At 47.0% G+C, this 25,616-nt stretch overlaps 1 protein-coding gene across 1 annotated transcript; it reads right to left on the bottom strand.

Annotated features, from left to right (window-relative positions):
• Window positions 1-310: 310 nt before the first annotated feature.
• On the bottom strand, window positions 311-4,861 carry LOC128422757 (endonuclease domain-containing 1 protein-like). Its single transcript, XM_053407195.1, has 3 exons — window positions 4,512-4,861; window positions 1,840-2,150; window positions 311-897 (listed from the first exon to the last, which is right to left on the bottom strand). The coding sequence occupies exons 2-3, from the start codon at window positions 2,122-2,124 to the stop codon at window positions 352-354; spliced, it is 831 nt and encodes a 276-aa protein (XP_053263170.1). The 5' UTR covers window positions 2,125-2,150; window positions 4,512-4,861; the 3' UTR covers window positions 311-351.
• Window positions 4,862-25,616: the final 20,755 nt, after the last annotated feature.

The following is a 25,616-nucleotide window of genomic DNA, read 5'->3' as shown; positions in this document are numbered from 1 at the left end:
GCATGACTAAGCCGCTTCTGGCGAACCAGAGCAGCACATGGAAACGCCATTTACCTTCCCGCCAGAGCGATACCTATTTATCTACTTGCACTTTGACGTGCTTTTGAACTGCTAGGTTGGCAGGAGCAGGGAACGAACAACAGGAGCTCACCCCGTCGCGGGGATTCGAACCACCAACCTTCTGATCGGCAAGTCCTAGGCTCTGTGATTTGACCCACAGCACCACCCACGTCCCCCCAAAAGAACCCCTTGTACTTAAGGTCAAACCTTGTGACTAACATAACATATGACTAACATACCATATACTTTGAAATCACTAGAGTCATGCAGGATGCCTCTGTGGACAAGGCTTTATTCCCGGGGACAATCGCTATGAAATAGAGAGATGTGAATCTGGTTATACAACTCTGCCAGCTTCTCCTCCAACTCCCCCAGAGTGAGAGTCTGCACTGCGTTTTCGTCATTCCGGGCAATTATGGCCCAAGATCTCAGGTGATTGTTGTCTATGACACAGCAGGCTGCAGACCATACATGGCTGGGCTTGTTGACCCTCCCTTTGGCGATGAAGCTTTCCCCTGGCACTGCGCCCACCACGGCAAAGGTTTCCTGGCATCCCTCGGTCTTGCTTGCCATCGTCGACTGCTCGTAGTGGTTCCAGGCCCCGCCATTCAGCTTGATGTATTGCGGCACAATGTTGGTCAACGTGAAGGTGGAAGTCTTGGCGTCCCGGTCGGGCTGGTGGCCATTGGGGTTCAGGTGACCCCTGTTGAAATCGGTCAGGTTCTTGTAATCTAGCAAAACGGCCTGGCTGCCTTTAAGTGCTTCCTGCATGTCATCACGTTCCTGCAGGAGAGATCCTTCCGTTTCCATTTCGGGTGGCAGTGCTAAATCCAAGAGCTTTAGAAAAAAAGAGAGACAGGGGTGCAAGCAGGGAAGCTTAGATGAGAAGAGAAAGGGAGTAAATGAGAAGACAAACCTGCCCCCCCCCCGCCAAACACTGCCTTCAACCATCTCGCTAGTCTCTCCCCACTTTCAGCAGTAAGATGTATTGGGGTGCAGTGCCTCCCCATATTAGGGTTTCCTCTGGAACTTAGGCATTTTACAATGTCTGAATTCCCTCCCAAATAGGCAGGCTGAATACTACTACTACTACTACTAATAATAATAATAATAATAAATATATTTATACCCCACCCATCTAGCTGGGTTTCCCAGTCACTCTGGGCAGCTCCCAATAGAATATTAAAAGCACAATAAAACATCAAACATTGGAAACTTCCCTAAGCAGGTCTGCCTTCAGATGCCTTCTAAAAGTCAGATACAGTGGTACCTCGGGTTACAGACGCTTCAGGTTACAGCCTCTGCTAACGCAGAAATAGTACCTCGGGTTAAGAACTTTGCTTCAGGATGAGAACAGAAATCCCACGGCGGCAGCGGGAGGCCCCATTAGCTAAAGTGGTACCTCAGGTTAAGAACAGTTTCAGGTGAAGAACAGACCTCCAGAACGAACTAAGTTCTTAATCCGAGGTACCACTGTAGTTGTTTATTTCCTTGGCATCTGATGGGAGGGCATTCCACCGGGTGGGCGCCACCACCGAGAAGGCCCCCTGCCTGGTTCCCTGTAACCTCACTTCTCGCAGGGAGGGAACCGCCAGAAGGCCCTCACGCTGGACCTCAGTGTCCGGGCTGAACAATGGGGGTGGAGACGCTCCTTCAGGTATACTGGGTCGAGGCTTTAAAGGTCAGCACCAACACTTTGAATTGTGCTCAGAAACATACTGAACACAGGCAGGGACACTGAGTTTAAAGCAGCGGCTCTTGTCTGCTCAGACCTCCTACCTGGGGTTCAATCCTCCATGTGTTCGGCCTCTTTGCCTGCCCAGGGTTGTAGATGTACGCAGAGAACACGGGGATGCGGTTGTCTCGGTCGTACAGAGTGGCGAAACGATACTGGTTTTTGTACCGCTGGCAAATCCGAGCCGGGTGCGGGGGAGCCAGTCCGATACTCGGAGGGGTTCCTCTGAAGAAAAACTGGGGGCAGGTGTCTTCAAAAGAGGTCACCACTTCGGCCCTCCCTGGCGAGTTCAGCTGGCACACCGCGACCAGGAGGAGAATCGGCAACATCGTGCAGGCTCCTCAAAACCAAGCAGCTGTTTGGAGAGACGCTTGTTTAAATGCATAGTTTCATTAGCTGGAAACAACCCCTTAGGAGTCTAACACACTAACCTAGGTTTAGGGAACACTTGGCACTCCAGATATTGCTGAACTACAACTCCCATTAGCATCAGCAAGCGCAGCCAATGGCCAGGGCTATAAAAAGTTGTCTTTTTCCCACACCTGCTCTAACCACTAGCCCGCAATGGATCTCATTTCCTCCCACCTAGGGGGGGAAGGATCCGATAACTTCAAGTCTCTCCATTTCTCCAATCTTAAATTCAGGTCCCCACATTTTCTGCAGGAACTTTAGTGCCAATTTCTCCTAAATAAACACATTTTGAATACATTTCTTTAAGCGTGCACATTTTGCAAGCTGTTTCTTCTAATATAACACATTTTGTGTGTTGTTATCTTCACTTTATGCATTCAGTTTTGGGAACATTGCTTAGCTGGAGCACAGCATTGCAAAATCAGCAGAAATGTGATTTATGAAGGAGAGCTGTGTTCTGGTTCCCATGGTGTTTTGGGAAGTGTGATAGAACCAGCTCTAAATGCAAAGTGAGCTGGATTTCTCCCCCACCCACCCTAATCTCCACTGCATATCCCTCTGCTTAAATAGTCAGGTGATTTATTTATTTCTTAAGAACAGAGTGCTCCTCCAGACCCAGGTCTAGCACTGCTCTCACTCTTCCCAGAAACCATGCAAAATGCCTCATTTAAAGATCTAATCATCCACCTAGCAATAGCAGCGAGGCTGGAATTCGCCAAGCTTTTGGAGAGCTCAATCTCACTTCATTCTCTAAAGGGTGTTGGAATTAGACAGGCCAGTTAGCATTTGCAGAAAGTTACGAAGCGCAAGAGACAACGTAGAGGGGTTAAATCTAAAAGATCATTTTCAGTCGTTTGGTTTCCTTTGGTCAAACTCATTTTACAAGAACAGGGAGCAGTCCTTCATTCAGCTCTCCACCTAGACATTTTTTACCTTTAGCTTTAAATCTATAAATTAGCTTTGTTGGCCTTCTATATTGCTGCATCTGCATAGCTCAGTTGGTTAGAGCGTGGCACTGATAAAACCAAGGTAACAGGTTTGATCCCCATACGGGACACCTGCATATTCCTGCATCACAGGGGGTTGAACTATACATAATCCTCAGGGTCCCTTCCAACTCTACAATTCTATTACAGTCGTACCTTGGAAGTCGAATGGAATCCGTTCTGGAAGTCCGTTCGACTTCCAAAACGTTCAGAAACCAAAGCGCCGCTTCTGATTGGCTGCAGGAAGCTCCTGCAGCCAATCAGAAGCTGTGAAAGCTGCACTGGACATTCGGCTTCCAAAAATCATTTGAAAGCTGGAACACTCACTTCCGGGTTTTGATTGTTCAGGAGCCAATTTGTTTAGGAGCCAAGGCATTTGAGATCCAAGGTATGACTGCATTCCAGTCTATGATTCTATTATCTTCTCCATGACTGTTTGACTGTTTCCTTCCTTCTGCTCATTTGCAAGCTGCACCAAGTTTAGAGTCAAGCCTGTGTCCCGTTCGTTTTTATGTGGGTTTTTTTATCTTTAAAAATTCAGTAAAAATCATCTTTTAAAAAACGGGAGAGCGGAAGAAGGAAATTGTTTTAACAGAGAATAAAATTGCTTTGTGTATATATTTTTTATTAAATTTTCTGTTTTACAGTTTAAAGTACTCATTTTTGCATCCTTAAAATATCAATGACTTCCCTTCTTCCCTTTACATGGTTCATTTTACATATCATAAACCCCTGCATATTTTGCAGCAACTATACCTTTCAGTATTCCATTGTTACATCCACCATAACTTATTTACACTGTTGAATTTAGCTTAATGCTGCCAGTGTTTTCAGCTATACACAGTTCTTCCCCATATATTCAATAAATGTTTTCCAATCTTCTCTAAACGTATGTTCTTCTTGTTCTCTCATTCTATATGTTAAGTCTGCAAGCTGCGCATATTCTGTCAACTTAAGCTGCCATTCTTCTTTGGTTGGGACCTCGCTCGTTTTCCATTTTTGGGCTAACAAAACATGGGCCACAGTAGTGGCATACATAAATAACCTTTTTTGGCACATGCAAATTTCAGTCTGAATTATCCCCAACAAAAAGGACCCTGGTTTGGGGGGGAGAGTACTTTTAAACATCTTTTTTTCAATTCATTATGGATCATTTCCCAATACTCTTTTACCCTTTTACAAGTCCACCACATATGAAAGAACGGTTCCTACACCTCTTTGCAACTCCAGCAATTATCTAATTCAGTCATATACATCTTAGCAAGCCTATTTGGAGTTAAATGCCATCTGTAAATCATTTTCAAGTAGTAATCCTTTACCTTCTGGAAGGCTGACACTTGTATCGGTTGACTTGTTCTCCTCCAGGCAGGGCACAAGAATATAAGCAACGTGCAACCCTGAGATTGACTTCTTAAATACGGTTCCCAAAGGAAAACGATAGCAGGCTATCTAGCCCCTGATTAACTTCCTCCAACCGTTGTTTGAATACAGTTTCCAATCTATGTGGCTGCCCAAATTAGAATGTGCTTTTTCCTCTTCTGATGCAGGGATTTCTCAAGGTTAGGCAACGATCCTTTTACTGTAAAGGCGTTATCAAACTGCTTGTGGGATAAAACTCCCTGGCCAGCTTCTGTCGCAGATTTTGTGAGAAAGTGCCCAGATGAGTTGAAAGCTGGTGACCAGATATTTATCGCCAGGCTCCATTCTTCTCAAGTCTTCCGCCTTATCTTAACCCTGAACGGGTAGGGTGACAAGCACAATCAGATACAGTATTTGTCATGGCCAGCTGCAAAAAGGGTGAGGTTGCTGAGGGCTTTCCTATTGGTCAGGGCTTTCGGGCAGAGAACAGTGCGTTAGGAGTGGATGTGGGGAAACTCCCCTTCTAACACCTTTGCATAGCAACCCATTACCAGGAAAAGACAAAATTATTCTCAGCGCTGGATTTTTCCACAAAAGCAAACCAAAGCATCATAGAATCATAGAGTTGGAAGGGACACCAAGGTTCATCTTGTCCAACCCCTGCAATGCAGGAATCTCAGCTAAAGCATCCATGACAGTTGGCCATCTAACTTCTGCTGAAAAACCTCCAAGGAAGGAGAGACCACCACTTCCCAAGGGAGACTGTTCCCCTGTCAAACAGCTCTTACTGTCAAAAGGTTCTTCCTGATGTTTAGTCAGAATCACCTTTCTTGTAACTTGAAGCCATTGGCACAAGTCCTACCCTCCGGAGCAGGAGAAAACACGCTTGCTCCCTCTTCCATGTGGCAGCCCTTGAGATATCTGAAGATGGCTATCATATGAATCCCAAACCGGAATTAAGATTGCCGGAAGAAATATCAACAACCTCAGATATGCAGATGACATAACCTTGATGGCAGAAAGTGAGGAGGAATTAAAGAACCTTTTAATGAGGGTGAACGAAGAGAGCGCAAAATATGGTCTGAAGCTCAACATCAAAAAAACAAAGATCATGGCCACTGGGCCCATCACCTCCTGGCAAATAGAAGGGGAAGAAATGGAGGCAGTGAGAGAGTTTACTTTCTTGGGCTCCATGATCACTGCAGATGGTGACAGCAGGCACGAAATTAAAAGACACCTGCTTCTTGGGAGAAGGGCAATGACAGGCCTAGACAGCATCTTGAGAAGTAGAGACGTCACCTTGCCAACAAAGGTCCGTATAGTTAAAGCCATGGTTTTCCCAGTAGTGATGTATGGAAGTGAGAGCTGGACCATAAAGAAGGCTGATCGCCAAAGAATGGATGCTTTTGAATGATGGTGCTGGAGGAGACTCTTGAGAGTCCCATGGACTGCAAGAAGATCAAACCTCTCCATTCTGAAGGAAATCAGCCCTGAGTGCTCACTGGAAGGACAGATCCTGTGGGGAAAAATCATATCTCCTCTCAGTCTCCTTTTTTACCCAGGCTAAACATACCCAGCTCCTTCAACCATTCCTCATAAGGCTTGGTTTCCATCTTGGTCGCCCTCCTCTGCACACGTTCCAGCTTGTCAATATCCTTCTTTATTTGTGGTGCCCAGCACTGGACACAGTATTCCAGGTGTGGTCTGACCAAGGCAGAATAGAGTGGGACTATTCCTTCCATCGATCAGGACACTTCACTTCTGTTGATGCAGCCCGCAAATCCTCAAGAGCTTTTTTAAAAAAATACAGCCTTTGTAGCTGTGGCTGCTGATTCGCGTGGCTTCGCCACCATGAACACACACGTCACTAGCAGGACTGCCAATTGATTAAAAAAAACACACAAGCAGGTGGTGCTTTTCATGGAATCGGGGAAAGCATAATTCTCTTCAGTTTGGTTTCCAGAAGAATCAAGCAAGAGTCAGACTCAGAAGTGGACAATAGTTGCCAACCTTAATCATAGGAAAATACAAAGCTACCTTTAATAAAAATAAATAATAATAATTTATTTATACCAGCCGAGTATTAAAAACACAATACAGCATCAAACATTAAAAACTTCCCTAAACAGGGCTGCCTTCAGATGTCTTTAAAAAGTAAGATAGTTGCTTATCGCCTTGACATCTGGTGGGAGGGCACTCCACAGGGTGGGCGCCACCACCGAGAAGGCCCTCTGCCTGGTTGGTTCCCTGAAACCTCACTTCTCACAGTGAGGGAACTGCCAGAAGGCCATCGGTGCTGGACCTCAGTGTCCGGGCTGAATGATGGGGGTGGAGATGCCCCTTCAGGTATACTGGGCCGAGGCCGTTTAGGGCTTTAAAGGTCAGCACCAACACTTTGAATTGTGCTAGGAAATGTACTGGGAACCAATGCAGGTCTCTCAGGACTGATGTTATATGGTCTTGGTGGCCGCTCCCAGTCACCAGTCTGGGTGCCGCATTCTGGATTAATTGCAGTTTCCGGGTCACCTTCAAAGGTAGCCCCACATAGAGCACATTGCAGTAGTCTAAGCGGGAGATAACCAGAGCATGTACCACTCTGGCGAGACGGTCTGCGGGCAGGGAGGGTCTCATCCTGTGCACCAGATGGAGCTGGCAAACAGCTGCCCTGGACACCGAATTGACCTGCACCTCCATGGACAGCTATGAGTCCAAAATGACTCCCAGGCTGAGCACCTGGTCCTTCAGGGGCACAGTTGCCCCATTCAGGACCAGGGAATCCCCCACACCAGCCCGCCTCCTGTCCCCCCAAAACAGTACTTCTGTCCTTGTATTGTGTCTGACCATCTACCTCAGCAGTCTTGACACTGGCAGGCAGCACTTTCTCCAGGGTTTCCTGCAGGGCTGTCTCCTCCAAAGCCCTGCCATAGATGAGTGGAACTTGCCAGACGCTCTGTCATTGAGCTCCGACCATTCCCCCAGCTAGGATCTGCAATAAGTTGCAAGGATTTCTCATTTTGGTTGCAGTGCACCTGCCGACTGAACAGCACCTAATAAGGAAAGCAAAATTACATGCCTCTAGATCAGCAATAGGGACGCGGGTGGCGCTGTGGGTAAAAGCCTCAGCGCCTAGGGCTTGCCGATCGAAAGGTCGGTGGTTCGAATCCCCGTGGCGGGGTGCGCTCCCGTTGCTCGGTCCCAGCGCCTGCCAACCTAGCAGTTCGAAAGCACCCCCGGGTGCAAGTAGATAAATAGGGACCGCTTACTAGCAGGAAGGTAAACGGCGTTTCCGTGTGCGGCTCTGGCTCGCCAGAGCAGCGATGTCACGCTGGCCACGTGACCCGGAAGTGTCTCCGGACAGCGCTGGCCCCCGGCCTCTTGAGTGAGATGGGCGCACAACCCCAGAGTCTGGCAAGACTGGCCCGTACGGGCAGGGGTACCTTTACCTTTACCTTTTTAGATCAGCAATAAATGTTCTGTGCCTGGACGCACCGAGAATTTGCCTGGCACAGTAAAATGTTACAAAACAAAAACGATTTCTCGGTTTCCTTTTCCCACACTTGATGAATGGGTTGTATTGTTTTTTTTTTTTTTTAAAGGTCATTTGCCTATAGTGAGAAGCATGCCAAGCAAAACTGCAGGAACTCTGGCTAATCTGAGTCAAAGGCTGCCGGCCTGCTAGTGACTTCTCAAAAACCCAAAGCTCAAAGTTTCCCACTCAGGTTCAGAATAGTTTCCCCTTTTCAGTTTCCACAACTGGGTCATTTGTGGTGACTTATGCCAGGCAGAGTTTGAATGTGAAAAAATGAACTCTGTAACCAGAGCCTATGTGTTTATGAACATTACCATGTATCTAAGACCTCAAAATTCCTATCACAGGGAACACTCCACAAGAGAGGATGTTCAAAAAGGGGTTGAGGGGCTGCCAGCTCTGCAGGCGAGGGCGTCTAACTGGGCTCCTGAGCCCCACAGGGGTGCTGCAGAAAGAAGGCAGTTGGTCAAGGGAGCCATGGACTCAAAAAGCCTGAAAACCTCTGATCTAGGAGAAGAGGAACCGGTTGGACAAGTTTTCTTTGGAAGACAATGGCCTTAGCTGGCCACTGAAGTGAGCTCACCAGCACCTCAAACAATAAGCTAGCTTGTAATAGCCACAACTAAGAGATGGTGCTCTGGATAAAAAGTGGGGGCAGATATTTTCCCAGCCCTCCCTCCGCTGGCTGGATGATCCTTCGCGGAAGAACAATAGCCTGAGTTGTTGTGGGTGTGTTGCAGGAATTTTTGTATAGGTTGGGGGGGTTGCCCCTCCAGCAGATAACATTCACATGCAGCCCACTAACAAAATCAGCACAATCACTTTGGGGACTTTTGTGATTTGTCCCCACAGAACACTTCATCACGGTTTCTTCCTATCTATTCAAAGGGCCTTTCCTGCACGATACCAAATGTAACAATTCACTGATAAATGTATCTATCTACTGTACTGGTTCACAGGAAAAACTTCAGAAATTCATATAGACATGTGAGCTCAACTACTCAGCAGCCCCTCTGCCTGAGTGATAATTCCTGGCATCCTGATACCTGAGTGCCAGACAGGTACAGGTACAGGTTCCAGAAAGAACAAACCCAGATGAAGACAAAAGGGTGTGATTAACTTGGCTGGGAAACAGGAAAATGTAAATATCTCTTTTGTTACACTTGATGCCCGACTCTTCATGACCCCATGGACCAGAGCACGCCAGGCACTCCTGTCTTCCACTGCCTCCTGCAGTTTGGTCAAACTCATGCTGGTAGCTTCGAGAACACTGTCCAACCATCTCGTCCTCTGTCTTCCCCTTCTCCTTGTGCCCTCCATCTTTCCCAACATCAGTGTCTTTTCCAGGGAGTCTTCTCTTCTCATGAGGGGGCCAAAGTCTTGGAGCCTCAGCTTCAGGATCTGTCCTTCCAGTGAGCATTCAAACTGATTCCCTTCAGAATGGATAGGTTTGTTCTTCTTGCAGTCCATGGGACTCTCAAGAGTCTCCTCCAGCACCATAATTCAAAAGCATCAATTCTTTGGCGATCAGCCTTCTTTATGGTCCAGCTCTCACTTCCATACATCACTACTGGGAAAACCATGGCTTTTACTATACGGACCTTTGTTGGCAAGGTGATGTCTCTACTTTTTAAGATGCTGTCTAGGTTTGTCATTGCTTTTCTCCCAAGAAGCAGGCGTCTTTTAATTTCGTGGCTGCTGTCACCATCTGCAGTGATCATGGAGCCCAAGAAAGTAAAATCTCTCACTGCCTCCATTTCTTCCCCTTCTATCTGCCAGGAGGTGATGGGACCAGTGGCCATGATCTTCTTGAGGTCTTAGATATATGTTAAATGTTCGTAAGTGTACCAACCAAGCACGTACATAGATCAGCACGGGAAGACCAACCTGAAACCATTTTTTATTCTCAAACTGACCTCAATTTATTGTCTGCAAGATCAAAGTGGGAAACCTCCCCATTGTCTCTTTCCTTGCAAATCCTGTCTTAAGGCCACATTTAAGATATGAATAGGGTGTGAGCCTGACCTGGCTCAGGAACTAAGTATTTATCACTACAAAAGACTGGCCAGGCTCCCCAGGCTATCCAATCAAGTGACCATTAAACAGGTAAGCTGGCAGACAGGAGGTAAACAAAGCACTCAGATATCAAAGAGAAGAACTACCACCAGACTTTAAGAAGACATCAGAAGGCAGCCCTCTTTAGGGAAGCTTTTAATGTTTAACAGACCACTGTATTTTAATACTGTCTTGGAAGCTGCCCAGAGTGGCTGGGGAAACCCAGCCAGATGGGTGGGGTATAAATAATAAATTCTAAATTCTATTCTAGTGAGGAGAAATTAAAGAACCTTTTATTGAGGGTAAAAGAGGAGAGCGCAAAATATGGTCTGAAGCTCAACATCAAAAAAACGAAGATCATGGCCACTGGGCCCATCACCTCCTGGCAAATAGAAGGAGAAGAAATGGAGGCAGTGAGAGATTTTACTTTCTTGGGCTCCATGATCACTGCAGATGGTGACAGCAGCCACGAAATTAAGAGACGCCTGCTTCTTTGGAGGAAAGCAATGACCAACCTAGACAGCATCTTAAAAAGTAGAGACATCACCTTGCCAACAAAGGTCCGTATAGTTAAAGCTATGGTTTTCCCAGTAGTGATGTATGGAAGTGAGAGCTGGACCATAAAGAAGGCTGATCGTCGAAGAATTGATGCTTTTGAATTATGGTGCTGGAGGAGACTCTTGAGAGTCCCATGGACTGCAAGAAGATCAAACCTATCCATTCTTAAGGAAATCAGCCCTGAGTGCTCACTGGAAGGACAGATCGTGAAGCTGAGGCTCCAATACTTTGGCCACCTCATGAGAAGAGAAGACTCCCTGGAAAAGACCCTGATGTTGGGAAAGATGGAGGGCACAAGGAGAAGGGGACGACAGAGGACGAGATGGTTGGATAGTGTCTTCGAAGCTACAAACATGAGTCTGACCAAACTGCGGGAGGCAGTGGAAGACAGAAGTGCCTGGTGTGCTCTGGTCCATGGGGTCACGAAGAGTCGGACATGACTAAACAACTAAACAGCATTCTATTCTCAGATTTCTGCTGTAGACACCATTTCTGTGATGTATGTATGAAGTTTCTGGGGGTAGTATTGATCTAAAGGGTGGCAATTTCAAAAATCTATATAATGGCTTGCACACCATTGTTCTGGGTTCCTCCTCCCTCCTGCGTGTGGTGAGTGAGGACCCTGTTGCAACAGATCAATAAAGATCAGGCTTACTAGCTGCTTTGCTTCTCAATATTCTCTGGTTGGCCTCTGTTATTTTCTCCTACCAATAGGGAACCTACGTAAGGACTCTATATGGGCTCTTGGATAGCCCATAAGGGAAAAGGGCAGATTTCTGTTTACAACACAGTTGTACCTTGGTTATTGAACGTAATCTGTTCTGGTAGTCTGTTCGACTTCTGAAAATGTTCAAAAACCAAGGCATGGCTTCTGATTGGCTGCAGGAGTTTCCTGCACTCAATCAGGAACAGGGTCGGATGTTAGGGTTCCAAAGAACGTTCAGAAACCGGAACACTCACTTCTGGGTTTGTGGCGTTTGGGAGCCAAAATGTACAAGTACAGCCATACCTCGGGTTGCGAACGTGATCCATGTGGGAGGCACGTTCGCAACCCACAGCGTTCACAGCCTGAAGCGCTGCGACTGTGCAGGCGCATGATGTCATTTTGTGCTCCTGCACATGCACGAGAGCCAAAACCTGGAAGTAACCCGTCCCAGTGTGATAGGAATTTTGAGGTCTTAGACATATGTTAAATGTTCATAAGTGTACCAACCAAGCACATACATAGATCAGCACGGGAAGACCGACCTGGAACCATTTTGATTCCCAAACTGTCCCAAACTGACCAAATGTTTTCTCTGCAAGGTCAAAGGAAAATGGAAAAGCCTCCCCATTGTCTTTTCCTTCACAAATCCTGTCTTAAGGGTATGTCTGTGTTTGAATAGGGTGTGAGCCTGTGACCTGGCCCAGGAACTAAGTACCGTATTTTTTGCACCATAACACTCACTTTTTTCCTCCTAAAAAGTAAGGGGAAATGTCTGTGCGTGTTATGGAGGGAATGCCTACGGGTGGCATGCCTACGGATTTTCCTCCTCTAAAAACTACGTGCGTATTATGGTTGGGTGCGTGTTATAGAGCGAAAAATATGGTATTTATCACTACAAAAGACTAGCCAGGCTCCCCAGGAAATCCAATCAAGTAACCTGCCAGACAGGAGATAAACAACGACAGGAGAAAAACAACATTCAAAATTTCTGTTTTAGACCGCCTTTTTTGTGATGCAGGTGTGATGTATCTGAGGGGTGGTCTTAGGTTACACCCCTTCTGTGATGTATGTATGATGTTTCTGGGGATGGTCTTGATCTACAGGGTGGCAATTTCAAAAGTCTTTATAAGGCCTTGCGCGCCATTGTTCTGGGTTCCTCCGCTCTCCTGCGTGTGAGGGGAGCACCCTGTTGCAACAGTTTAATAAAAATCAAGCTTACTAGCTGCTTTGCTTCTCAATATTCTCTGGTTGGCCTCTGTTATCTTCTCCTACCAATAGGGAACCTATGTAAGGACTCTATATGGGCTCTTGGATACCCCACAAGGGAAAAGGGCAATTTTTGTTTAGAACCCCAGTACTTCTGGGTTCGGTACGGTCCGCAACCTGAAAACGCGCGACCTGCAGCTTTCATAACCCGAGATATGACTGTACCAAGGCATTCGCAAACCAAGGCACGACTGTACAAAAACCAGCTGTCGTTTGAATATGCCTCTGGCGCTAACCAGTCTGTGGATTTTCTTGTTTTTTATTTATTACATTTACACTCTATGTTTCCTCTAAGGACCTCAGGAAGGCATACATAGGAACCCACCCTCTCCTTCCCTCCCCCAACCACTCTGTGAGGTAGGCTACACTTGCAGAGTGAAGTGGAAATGTCATTGTTGGAAGAAAGTCGCTGTCAGCTTATAGAATCATAGAGCTGTAGAGTTGGAAGGGACCCCAAGGGTCATCTAGTCCAACCCCCTGCAATGAAGAAATCTCAGCTAAAGCATCCATGACAGATGGCCATCCACCCTCTGCTTAAAAACCCCTGACAAAGGATAGTCCACCACCTGAGGGGTTTAGGGAGGGTCTGTTCCACTGTCAAACAGCTCTTACTGTCAGAAAGTTTTTTCTGATGTTTAGTGAGAACCTCCCTTCTTGTAACTTGAAGCAGGAGAAAACAAGCTTGCTCCATCTTCCATGTGACAGCTCTTAAGATATTTGAAGATGGCTCTCATGTCTCTTCGCTGTCTCATTTCTCTTTGACATCTGGTAGGAGGGTGTTCCACACGGCGGGGGCCACCACAGAGAAGGCCCTCTGCCTGGTTCCCTGTAACTTGGCTTCTCGCAGTGAGGGAATTGCCAGAAGGCCCTTGGCGCTGGACCTCTGTGTCCAGGTAGAAGGATGGGGGTGGAGACACTCCTTCAGGTAAACTGGACCGAGGCTGTTTAGGGCTTTAAAGGTCAGCACCAACACTTTGAATTGTGCTCGGAAACGTACTGGGAGCCAATGTAGGTCTTTCAAGACTGGTGTTATGTGGTCTCAGCGGCTGCTCCCAGTCACCAGTCTAGCTGCCGCATTCTGGATTAGTTGTAGTTTCTGGGTCACCTTCAAAGTTAGCCCCACATAGAGCGCTGTAAAAACACGCTGATTCCCAGACTGTCCGTGGGCCAGATTGAGAAGGCGAATGAGCCACATCCGGCCCCTGGGCCTTAGGTTGCCTACCCCCCTGTCTTTGAGCATCTTTATCCCTTGTCAATATCCCTTCTTCAACTGTGGTGCCCAAAACAGCTCTTATCGTCAGAAAGCTTTTAGTAAATATACTCAGGAGCTGATAACGCCAAGGTTGCAGGTTCAATCCCTGTACGGGACAGCTGTATATTCCTGCATTGCATGGGGTTGGACTAGATGATCCTAAGGTTCCCTTCCAACTTAATTCTGTGATTCTATGTTTGTTTTGAGCTTATTATACTCAGTTAGACTTCCAAGTAAGTGCACCTAGCAGTAGTAGCTAGGCATCTAGGTCCTATCCATGCTTACTCAGATTAGAGTCCAGTTAAATCCATGGTGATTTAGCACAGAATCATAACTTTATCCTACATGTGTTAACTCAAGAGGAAGATTCCACTATGTTGAGTCTGGCTTACTCCCGAGTAACTTTGCATACTGTTGCACAGTGGGGCCCAAATCCTTGCATATATAGCTGTGGTGAAGAGTGCTGGTTTGAATTAGTAAAGGTAAAGGGACCCCTGACCATTAGGTCCAGTCGTGACCTGCTCTGGGGTTGCAGAGCTCATCTCGCTTTATTGGCCAAGGGAGCCGGCGTACAGCTTCTGGGTCATGTGGCCGGCATGACTAAGCCGCTTCTGGCGAACCAGAGCAGTACATGGAAATGTTTACCTTCCCGCCAGAGCAGTACCTATTTATCTACTTGCACTTTGACGTGCTTTTGAACTGCTAGGTTGGCAGGAGCAGGGACCGAGCAATGGGAGCTCACCCCGTCGCTGGGATTTGAACCACTGACCTTCTGATCGGCAAGTCCTAGGCTCTGTGGTCTAATCCACAGCAGCCACCCGCGTCCCATTAAACTAATGGGTGCCTAATTGCATGATTGGATTGTTAATTGCTCAGTACACAAGTGTGTCTGTATTTTGCACACCGTCGGGAGAAGAAAGGGTTAAGGGCTCCACGTAGCCCTTTGGGAGTTCTGGGGAAAACCCCATATAAAGTGCGCTATTTGCATAAAATTCCCCTGAAGGGTTTGTTCCAAACAGAAATCACTATGGGGGGGAGGCATTTAGAGCTGAAACTCCAGTTTAGGAAAATAAAGACGCTGCAGACTCGACTCATATTTAAAAACACCGTATTTGTGGGGGGAGTGATATTTGCGGACAGGGCTTGGGGAGCAGCAAGGTTCTCAAACGGTTTTTGAGAAGAGCTATTCCCCTCCCCTCTTGTCCTTCCGAGTTGGTATGATCCGCTTCTTTTTTAACCGCAGCTGCAGCGCTGCACTTGTCTTTGGGGAAGATTTGCAGTTGAGGGAGGATCTTTTTTGTGGTTTGGAGGGTTTTGCTTGCTGTTTAACTTTGTGGACCTTACACAGTTTCGTGTTGAATCTAAAAAAGCGGAAGCTTTTGGGGTTCCCCCTCCAAGTCAAGTTCTTACTGAGGGTTTCTTCCCCCCCTCCTTTTTAAGAAAAGCAGCATGCAAAATGATTATAAATGACATTATTGGTGAAAATAATTAAAATACCTAGCTAAGAAAACAAAACAAAAGTCTCTTCTCAGCTGCTGTTAATCTGCATTCAGCTGTTCCAGGACCTTGGTGTGATCAGGTCTCTTAGGAATTCCTATACATAATTTTGATAAAACTTTAGAGAAGTTAACCAAAAGAAGTTGTAACACCAAGAAGGCTAGATAGAACAGCAAGAAGTGTTTATATGGAAGATTTACATATTTATAAACTTCTTATTTCACAGGTGTTTCTGGCTAAATTTGGTTTTAAATAGAAATACAAAATATAAATTGCATTTTTCAGACCAGTTTTTTTCCTCCTTGGTTGTATTAGGTCTTTGTTTTCACCTCAGGAAGCAGGTGGAGGACAGGAAAATTGTGCCTGTCTGCTTTTCTCTCATCAAGAGAGAGTTACACCTTTTTAAAGGCCTACCACCCTTGGTAAAATTGGTTAAAAGTATCAACTGACCTTTTTTAAAAAAACAAAACAAAAATACAACCAAGAAGGCTTTGTTGCAAGGGTTATATTTCTAAAAGCCACTATTTTTGTGAAATGGTCAGAGTTAGATCACAATTGTATGTGTATTATCACTGAGACCAGAAATGTTATTGTAAAGTTTTGCTAATGGGACAACTGAATAAAGGAAATCAAGTTAAGAGAACAAGAAGTATAACAATGTGACAACATAATATTGTATATAAACAGCAGAATTTATCATCTGATGTAATAAACCAGAAATGGTAGTTGAGGCAAGTCAACAGGGCAGGGTATGTTTAGCAATGATACTGGATATTTGTTTTGAGAAGAAAATCAATAACTATTTAAAAAAAGAAAAGCAATCAAGTTAATTACTTGTAAAAGAGAAATTTTGTTCTGTTTTGTGCTGGGGAAGGCACTCCTGTCAAGAACCATGGCCCATGCATAAACAGAATGTCATGATCAGCAAATTCACTCTACTAGCATTGACAACTTCAAATCGCACTCTAAAATTTTGAAAATGTAAAGAATGGGGGGATTAAAGTACAATATAATTATATAAAGCGTTTGGTGTGCGCAGTAGAGTAAAACCCCAATTAACCTAAAATTGAAATGGGCACACTCTAGGACTGAGATATTAACTGACAACACAAGCTATATGCTTTGCAGTTTCCTTGCAGCTAAAGCACGTCATGAAGTATTATGTACTTGCATGCGGGTAAAAGCCCTTATAAGAGATACTACTTGATGAGTAGGTTGTTGAGCTAGATGAAATATGGCTTGGGATTTTGTTTTGTTCCTTGCTATCCACTGCAAGGGACGTGGGTGGCGCTGTGGGTAAAACCTCAGTGCCGAGGACTTGACGATCGTATGGTCGGCGGTTCGAATCCCCGCGGCGGGGTGAGCTCCCGTTGCTCGGTCCCTGCTCCTGCCAACCTAGCAGTTCGAAAGCACCCCTAAGTGCAAGTAGATTAATAGGGACCGCTTTATAGCGGGAAGGTAAACGGCGTTTCCGTGTGCTGCGCTGGTGCTGGCTCGCCAGAGCAGCTTCGTCACGCTGGCCACGTGACCCGGAAGTGTCTCCGGACAGCGCTGGCCCTCGGCCTCCTAAGTGAGATGGGCGCACAACCCTAGAGTCGGACACGACTGGCCCGCACAGGCAGGGGTACCTTTACTTTTTATCCATTGAAGAACATTGCAATTCATAGTGGTTTACATTCGCCATTGCATAGCAGTTTCCCAACAGATTTGTGTACCTGTTATCTACTGCCCCCAGATGGCAGAAGATTTAATCTGTCGGGGGAAAGGCCTACAGATTTTTCATGCCCCCCTTTTTGGTGTGGAAAAAGAATGATAAAATTGAGAATTTTTGAATGTTGTCAAAACTTTCAAGTCTTATCTAGCTTGCTCTTTATCTAACCTGTGGCTTCCTTTTCTGTCTTAAGTGAGCCTAAAATTACTGTGACCGACTACATTTCTGTAACAGATTTTGGATTCTTACTGAGTTGCTTTTTCTGACTGGGACCCAGTACAGCTGAGATTAAAACCAGTTAAGAACATCCAATAAAAATCTAAAAATACCAGTATACAGTTAAAAGGCAGGGCTTGTAGATTCCACCCCACAATGCAGAGCAGATAATAAAAAGGTTACAATGCCCCCTCTTCAAATTAAGGGCCAAAAGTATTTTGCTTTGACAAATAAAAATAAAATATTGGTATGAAAATTTATCCCAGGTATCGTTCTGGGTATGTTTATTTTTGCTTTGTTTTATTTGGCATCTGCTATTATACTTGAATTTTTATTACAAATGTGGGAGGGAAGTAGATAAAATTGGTCCAGATATGGCCTCCTTGGGAGAGCATTCCACAAGCAGAATAACACCACTTTGATTTCTTATGTTCCTAAGTTGGATAACTTTGCATATACATACAAATGGCACATACTTGTTTTTAAGATTTATTTATTACATTTAAAAATTTAACAGTTATAAAATGAGAGAATAAAACCATATATGCTCTAAAAATTACTATTACTTTATTTTTATGCTGCCCATCTGGCTGGGTTGCCCCAGCCACACTGGGCAGCTCGCAACAAAATGCTAAAAAATAAATAAACATTCTTTATTATGTTTCAAAGACCCTCAGAACAGTTTCAAAAGTGAAATACATTAGAAGTAAACAGCATAGGCGCCGACTCCATGGGGCTTGAGGGGGCCCGAGCCCCCTCAAAAATTCGTTTGGGGGGGCTCCGCCCCCCCAATAATCTCCGGCGCCCCTCCAGCAGAGCGCCATCGCCGCCCCTCCCCCAGCCCAAAATGCACAGGGGGGGCGGGCTGCATGCCTCCTGCCCTCCCTCCCGAGCAAAAGCTCCACCCAATTTCCTTTGGAGCTGATTAATAGGCGCAGCACGCTCTCCCCTATTCGCTCACGAGGAGGCGGCGCCACTTTATTTGCATATTCATGAGCTTATTTATTATTCATGAGCTTTCCCGGGCCCCCCCAATATTTTTTATAAGTCCGCGTCGCTGGTAAACAGGTTCTGGATCAACCACAGTGGCAGCTTAATTCTTACTGCCTCAGATAAATTTTGCCACAGCCAGAGTAATACCATCTGTCTTATCCTCAAGGACAAACTTGAGGTTGGTTTCGTAATTTCCAGGTGTTACGGTAAAATCTAGGGGCAAGGCTGCTCTACCACCTAGCTCGTCGGACAGGGTCCGCGGGTCCCTTCGGAAGAAAGGAGCACAGCCGGAGACAGGAGCAAGGAGACGAGGATCCAAGTTTATTGCGCAACAGGTTCAAGGCAAGATTGAACCCCGAGGATGGGGTGACATGAACTTTTAAAACTTCCCTCCATTTTCCATGATACAGCGCAGAAGCATCATCAACACATCACAGTTACATCATGATTACATCAAGAAAGGGGTGGGTTGCACAGGATTAAGATATGGAGGAGGGAGGGGGGATATGCAGAGCTGGGGACATGCATAGATAAGTACATCCTGAGTACCAGTGATGAGAGAGCAATAGAGTCCAGGTTTGCATAGTCTGTCACCTGGCACTGCCTGGAAGAAGGGCTTGGCAGGGTGATTTGGCAGGATTAGGGTCTTCCTGAGTGTACGTGACATCTCGCTTGGGGAATTATGGAGGACACCAGAGGAGTCTTGAAGTCCTAGAGAAATTGAGCAAATTGGCACCGAAAGCAAGAGAATCGGTGCTACGGTTGATTTTCTATGAATTTTTATAGATTTTAGTCCTTTTTGACAGTGACAGCCTGATTCGGAAATAGCTAGATACATTGTAACAATTTTGAGAGGGTTAAAAGGTTTACGAGGTTTCGGTTCCATTGCTCTCGCAGCAGGGAGCCGTCAGTGGCTAGTCAAAGGTTAAATGAGGCGTGCAACAGCTCGAGCTGAGCTAGCTCTGCAAGGTGAATGCATTATTTTGATTGGGCAGGATGCTCCAGTACGCAAATAGGCCAGTTCATTCATAAGATACATAATACTACAATGTACGGTCTACCAATGGAAATAATCGGGCGGGAGGGAGGAATAAGGCGCTTGGATTTATGTTGCCCGGTCTATTCATTGTAACAAACAGGCGTAGGGGGGGAAGGCGCTTTTATTCATGGGGCTTGGGGTAACGTGTGGTGCTTGTGCAACAGTGAGGGGACTGGGGTTTCCCGTGGGGTCATGTGCCCCTTGAGGTCATCGCCTCAGACCCTCTGGTGACTGGCGGGAAGGGGTGCAGAAGACATGCACCCCCCTTCAGCAGATAGACTGATGGACATTTGTTGGGGTTCGAAACCGGGAAAGGGGGGGTGGGGCTTTGGGAATCCAAAGGGTGTACAATTATACTCTGTTTCTTTTAATTTTGTTTTGCTACTAATATAAAAATGGGGAATTCGTGGAAGGGAATTGGGGTTGACCTTAGAAAAAGATTTTTAAGAATAAGTACTGATGTATAAAGACTGAGGTTTATAAGTTAAAATTGGTTAACTAAAATGAACTAAATATAATAAGGTAAAGTTTGGGGACAATAACTTGCTGAGCTAAAAATTGGAATTGGAATACAAGAAGGGGAGGTGTGGGGAAGTCAAGGAAATTGGTTATTGATAGTAAGGAATGTAAATTTTATGTGTTTTTAATTGTTTTTTCCCCCCTCTATTTTTTGAAAATTTCAATAAATATTTATTAAACAAAAACAAAAACAGAAGACATGCACCCCCCTTCCGTATCAGTCCACCATTCGGAGATAGATTTGCATCAAAGTTCTGCAAGAACTTGCAAATCCTTTCTCCGCACCTTAAATCTCGGTGATCTCATATTCCCCTTCTCCCAGGTGCCTCATTTGTACATATTCCGGAAAAGTGGGGGTGCCCTGCGAGTGGGAATAAGCTCTAAGAGAAAAGGAGGTGGGTTGAGCAGGGCAGCGGAGGAGGGAGCAACACGGGCTAAGACAATGTACGGCGCAGCAGAAGATAGAAATGCAGAGAACAATGATAATGACAGTAAAAAAAAATCGCTTTGAGTAATTGTCGGAGCCACCCTAGCTAGGGCAGCCAGCCCCACAAGTCAACGTCGGATAGTCCTTCGTGCTGTATGTCATTGAGTCTCCCTGCCAGCTCATGGATATTATTTAAATGTCCAGTGATGTTCAAAGATTGGTCAGTCACGTATGTACAACATTCAGCACCTATCAAATCACATGTCCCTCCTTGGCTGGACAGTAAAAAGTCCGTAGCAATTCTCGTTTGTAAACTAAGTTGTCTTACCTCAGAGAGTTCAGACATCAGGGAGTCCGTTATCTGGGTAGCCTCCTGCATGAACTTGAGGAGAATGTCAGTGAGTCTGAGAATGTCAACGTGATTAGAGCCAGCTCCGTAAGCAGGGAACAATGCTCGACCCACCGTTTCCCCATTTGCAGTGACGTCAGAGAGGTCTGACAGGTCCTTCAGCTCCCTTTTGTTCCTCTGTCTCCCGGGGGGCAGATGCGGGGTCACCCTGATTCCCGGGACGATGTATCCGACAAAGCAGGATCCCGACATGTGTGGGCTTATCCAGGTGTATGCGCGGTGTCCACACACCCAGAACAAACCGCTGAGGTAGGATTCCATCCTGCCCGAGGCAAAGGTCTGTAACAGAATAAAGTCTGAGTGTTGAGGCTTCCAGGTGGGTGGGTGACCGACGGCGTTGGCCCAAGTGAAAGTAAGGTTCGGAAAAGTCTGGGAACCTGCAGAATTGGTGACAGTCACTTGGCCGGTGGCTAAGATCTCAAGGTTGATGCTACAGGTACTGGACCCGATGAAGGTTCCTTCTCCAGTGAAGCGGCGACAGAGGGGTCCCTTTGTTGGACCTGTGAGGTATAGGTACTGGTGCGTCAGGTTTAGCGCAGTCAAGTTCCATGAGGTAACATCCCCGGAACGAAATTGTTCCAATGTCACCGGTACTGGAACTAGGGGGAGACTCTGTTGGAGGTGGCTGGGTGCATGGGCACAGATCCAGCAGTTTGGATAAGGGGCTTCTTTAGCCACTTGGCTTAGAAGTTTGATATAAGAGTTCTGCTCCCAGGACGAAAGGAGATCTTCCCCCGAGAAGGAAAGGCCTGTGCCAAGCTGCCGGGGTGCAGTGCCAACTGGGTGCAGTGGGTCAGTGGTGTTGAGGAGCCGCCTGTCCTTAGCAATCCCGCCACACCTCAGAGGTCCAGCATTGTCCCATACAGGGGAATGAGAGGGGTGTATAGGGTGGTGCCAACCTTCTAGGTACTCAGCTCCCTTCCAATCGTGAGTCCAAGGTTCCACAGGCAACAGAACCGCCTTAGACAGAGTCCTTGGAGTTGCAGTTTTCGAGGCTCAGGGGTCATAAGAAGGCATTGGAACCCAAAGATCAAGTTCTCGGAAGGGTGGTTAGAGTCTGTGTACACATGTGTAGCCCCTCCAACTTCGATCTCAGTCCAGTTTGGACCCTTTGAGACTTCCCCGTTGCCATAAAGAAGATAAGTCCCATTGTTACATTTCAGGCGGTAGTACGGATGGTCAAGGGTGAGGACAGCTGACCCTATACATTGAAGATTTCGGTCTCGAATAAAGAGTTCCCAGTACTGGTCATCGGTAAACCGGGATACCAACGAATGGCGCAGCAAAGTTCGTGACTCAGGGAGACAGAAGTCAAAGTCCCCCATTCGGTCGGGGTTTGACTTTCTCCCAGTTTCGATACTGTGAAAGTCTAAGAAATGGTAGTCTGTTTGTAATCCAGTACAATGGTCTGACAAAAAAGCGGGGATCCCAGTCAGGGTGGAGAGGATAAGAAAGGTGGGGAGTAAGTTCATGTTCAGCATCGGAGTAGAGGAGCAGTGGGCTGTGAGTTGAGCACCGAAAGGAAGGGAAGAAGCGGAGAGCTGGGAAGAAGCGGCGAGCAGTCAAACACAGAGCTGTCAGTTGAGCTGTCAGTTGAGCTGTCAAACGAAGAGCTGTCAAATGAAGGGCTGAAAGGAAGTGGCGAAGCGATGAATTGAGCTGTCAAACGGAGCTGTCAGTTGAGCTGTCAAATGAAGGGCTGTCAAATGGAGAGCTGTCAAACACGTTTGAAGCGTAGGTGTCCGGGATGATCTCGGAGGTCCAGTTGGGTGAAGAGGTGGTATCTGGTCCGGTCTGTTGGGCCCGATCCTGACCCCGATCTGGTCCGGTCTTTTGGGCCCGATTCTGACCCCGATCTAGTCCGGTCTGTTCCTCGTCGTCGTCGATGTAGGAGGTCGCAGCGGGAGGTGGGGTTTCAAAGGTGTAGTCCTCTCCGTGGCTCTCCTGCACCTCCTGGGGTGGCGGTGTCGCCTTGCACCTTGTGTGGTGGAGCCAGGCGTTCTTTTCTCCCACCTTCACAGCGGTTGGCGAGGTTAGACAAAGCCACTTCCGGCCTGCCCAGGGGTGGGGTTGCGGGCTTCACACCCACCCCACGTGAGCGGGGGCTGGTTTCAGCCCCCATGAGAGCAGGGGAATTCCGGCCACGTCGTCCACTCAGCCAGCCAATCGTGTGGCTGGGGGGCGTGGCCTGCCCTATTTAGCGCCGGCACGGCCGGGGCTCGCCCTCTCTTGCCGGCTAGCCCCCACGTTTTAGGTTTGTATCCTGGCAGGTTAGTTCGTGGGTTGTTTTTTTCTTGCTTACCTTGTTCTTTTTAGGTTTGATTTTGCAGGGTCGCTGAGCAGCATTGAGAGCCTCTTCCACGGTGCCTTCTTCAGGCTTGCTACGTTGTGTTCGAGCACCCGCGACATTGTTACAGTGCGCTCCTTTGTCCGGCACGTTGCTACATTGTGCAGGAATCGTGTAATCTCTCCGGATTTGCTTCTTGTGGATTTATACTCCCCGCTTCGGCCACCTTGTTGCTGCGGGGCCGCGGCAGACGCCGGCCAGCCAGTTACTCTCTGGGCAGCTTCGCAGTTAAGGAGTTTTTTCCTGCAACCTTTCCCGCACGTTTCCGGCCGCGCGGCTCCACTATAATTCCCTGAAGAGGAGTCTTCACCCTTCAGATCAGGTCGTATGTGGTTTGGTTTTTTAATTGCAGTTGCAGCTCTGACATGCTTTGGCAGGCTTTGCTGATCTTAGTGGGGGCTTTGTCGTGCGTGCTGGGGGGGTGCGAGTTGCTGCTTGTCCTTAGGGTGTCCTTAGGGTGCGTGGGTCTTTTGCCCGCTATTGTGATCGTTTGCCGGCTCCTGCGGTGCTTTTCAGGAGGCTTTTCTTCAGCGCGAAAGTTGGGACGTAGAGAAGCGGCTGCTCTGTGGATTAGCTTCATCGTTGCTAGGCAACGGGAACGCCTTTACGGCCGCCATTTCGTCCGCCCACGTGGGAACTATTTCCTTTATCAGCGCGTGCGTGGTGTCGGCAGTTTAGCAAGTTATTGGATTTGGCTGCACTCAGCTACTGACCGGGCTTTTTTGTTTCGGATTTAGGGCTTTTTTGTTTCGGAAACAGTCTAAGGGCGGAGCGCTAGCGTTCAGGGCGCATTGGTAGTTTGCCGGCTTGTGTGATTGTTTCGGGGGGCTTTGTTTGCAGCGCAGTGGTTTGGGGATTGGAAAGCAGTCGCTCCTGCCAGGTAACAGCTCGCCCGGAGGCGATCTTATCTACTAGCCTTCCCCAACGGCCATTATATTAGACCAGCCGCGCCAGCCCACCGGCCTGTGGGGTCAGCTGTAGCGCAACTTCCAAGCCTCAGCGTCGGCTGCCCGGGTTGCTAGGTTACCGCGTTTCGGAGCAGCCATTTTAAATTGACCACGTGTCTAGGCACAGTCGCCATTTTAGGAGAGGCATCCCACGTGGGTAGTGCGTGGGTAGAGACATTTTACTGGAGGCTCCTTAGCGTGGGGGGTTTTTATTCCGCGCCGTTGCCGGGTTACCACGGCCACCATTTTAATAGCCCACGTGGCCAACTGCGGCGGCCGCCATCTTGCCAGAGGCAGCCGAGCATGGGAAGAGCTTGTTCACAGTTGCCTTTGAAGCAAAGCGGTCTTTTTGAAACAAGCGGCAACAGTAAAGTGCATATTAATGCTTCAAATCGGCCAGCGTTCTGCAGTGGAACGGGCGCAGGCAGCAGTCGTTTTAGGGGCGCTCCAGCCTTGGGAGGCTGATCGCTCTGAGTTTCTTTGCCACCCCCCCTCCCTTCCTGCTTAGTTAGGTCCCGTGGAGCTTCAGCATATAAAGGGCTTTAAATAGTGTTTTCCCTCTCACTGTGTGAAGCATTGTGTTACATTTGATTGCGTTTTAATTGGTTAACTTCGTGATACACTAGTTCCTGCTTTTGAAGCAGGACTGCCTTTTTCCACTTTAATAACTATATAAAATAATAATAATTATAATAATAATAATATAAATAAATAAATAAATAAAATAAAATAACTACCCTTTTAACCAGATTGCTTTGCCTATTGCTTATTAAAGTTTTAATTGAAGTTAATTAAGTAATTGAAACAAATAAATAAATAAATAAATTTAAAGTTAGACTGCTTTCCTATTCTGCTGGTGACTGAAATATTTGCTGCATTAAAACCATTAAATCTAAAACCAGTTGGAGTTTATACCAGTGTGTACAATACTGAACCACTGGGATATTGCTTGCAGCTAAAGAAAATTGGTTGGGTAAACAATTTTGGTTTTCGTTAAAACTTACCAGTGCAGACAATACTGAACTACGGTGATATTGTTTGCTGCTCACGCACATAAGCTGAGCTAGTTGCCGCTGACTTTACTGAACTAGGTTAATCAAGAGTCTTGACCGCAATTATGTTGGCTCAAGAAAACCAGGAAAATTCCGCCGCATCTGGGGGGGCACAAGGGAACCAGGAGGAGTCCCAGCCCTTTGTAATACCAAGTAACCCACAGGCATTGGCACAGTTTTTCCACGGCTTTTCAGGAATTTTATAGGCAAAGCAGGTCTGCAGGCCAAGTGGCAGCAGCACCAGTTGCAGTGGCGCCGGTGGCAGCGGCACCAGTGGCAGCAGTACCAGTGGCAGCGGCACCAGTGGCGTTCACCCAAGATTGCATCCCGGACACACAACTTAACAATGTGGAACGCCCTGGCACCTCCGCGGCCAGCGCGGCAGTGCTGAGTGCAGCCAATGACTCAACAGCCCAGCCCAAAAAGAATACGCGAATACCTCAGGCAAGTCAAAAGGGAGCCAGAGGGGTGGCAGGAAGGGCAAGGCTAGTACTCAAGGTTCTAGGGCTACTAACACACAAAAGGACCCAGGCGTCCCTAGT

Source organism: Podarcis raffonei, chromosome 10 (genome assembly GCF_027172205.1).
Source record: "Podarcis raffonei isolate rPodRaf1 chromosome 10, rPodRaf1.pri, whole genome shotgun sequence".
In the NCBI taxonomy this organism is placed as follows: domain Eukaryota; kingdom Metazoa; phylum Chordata; class Lepidosauria; order Squamata; family Lacertidae; genus Podarcis; species Podarcis raffonei.
Note: the sequence above shows the minus strand (reverse complement) of the source record. Positions and strands in the feature narration are given on the sequence as shown.

Excerpts from the sequence above, each read along its gene's own strand:
- LOC128422757 (XM_053407195.1), bottom strand. The coding sequence starts at position 2,124 with ATGTTGCCGATTCTCCTCCTGGTCGCGGTGTGCCAGCTGAACTCGCCA. Across the intron at positions 898-1,839 it reads CATGGAGGATTGAACCCCAG|CTCTTGGATTTAGCACTGCC; the intron begins GTAGGAGGTCTG and ends TTTTTTCTAAAG.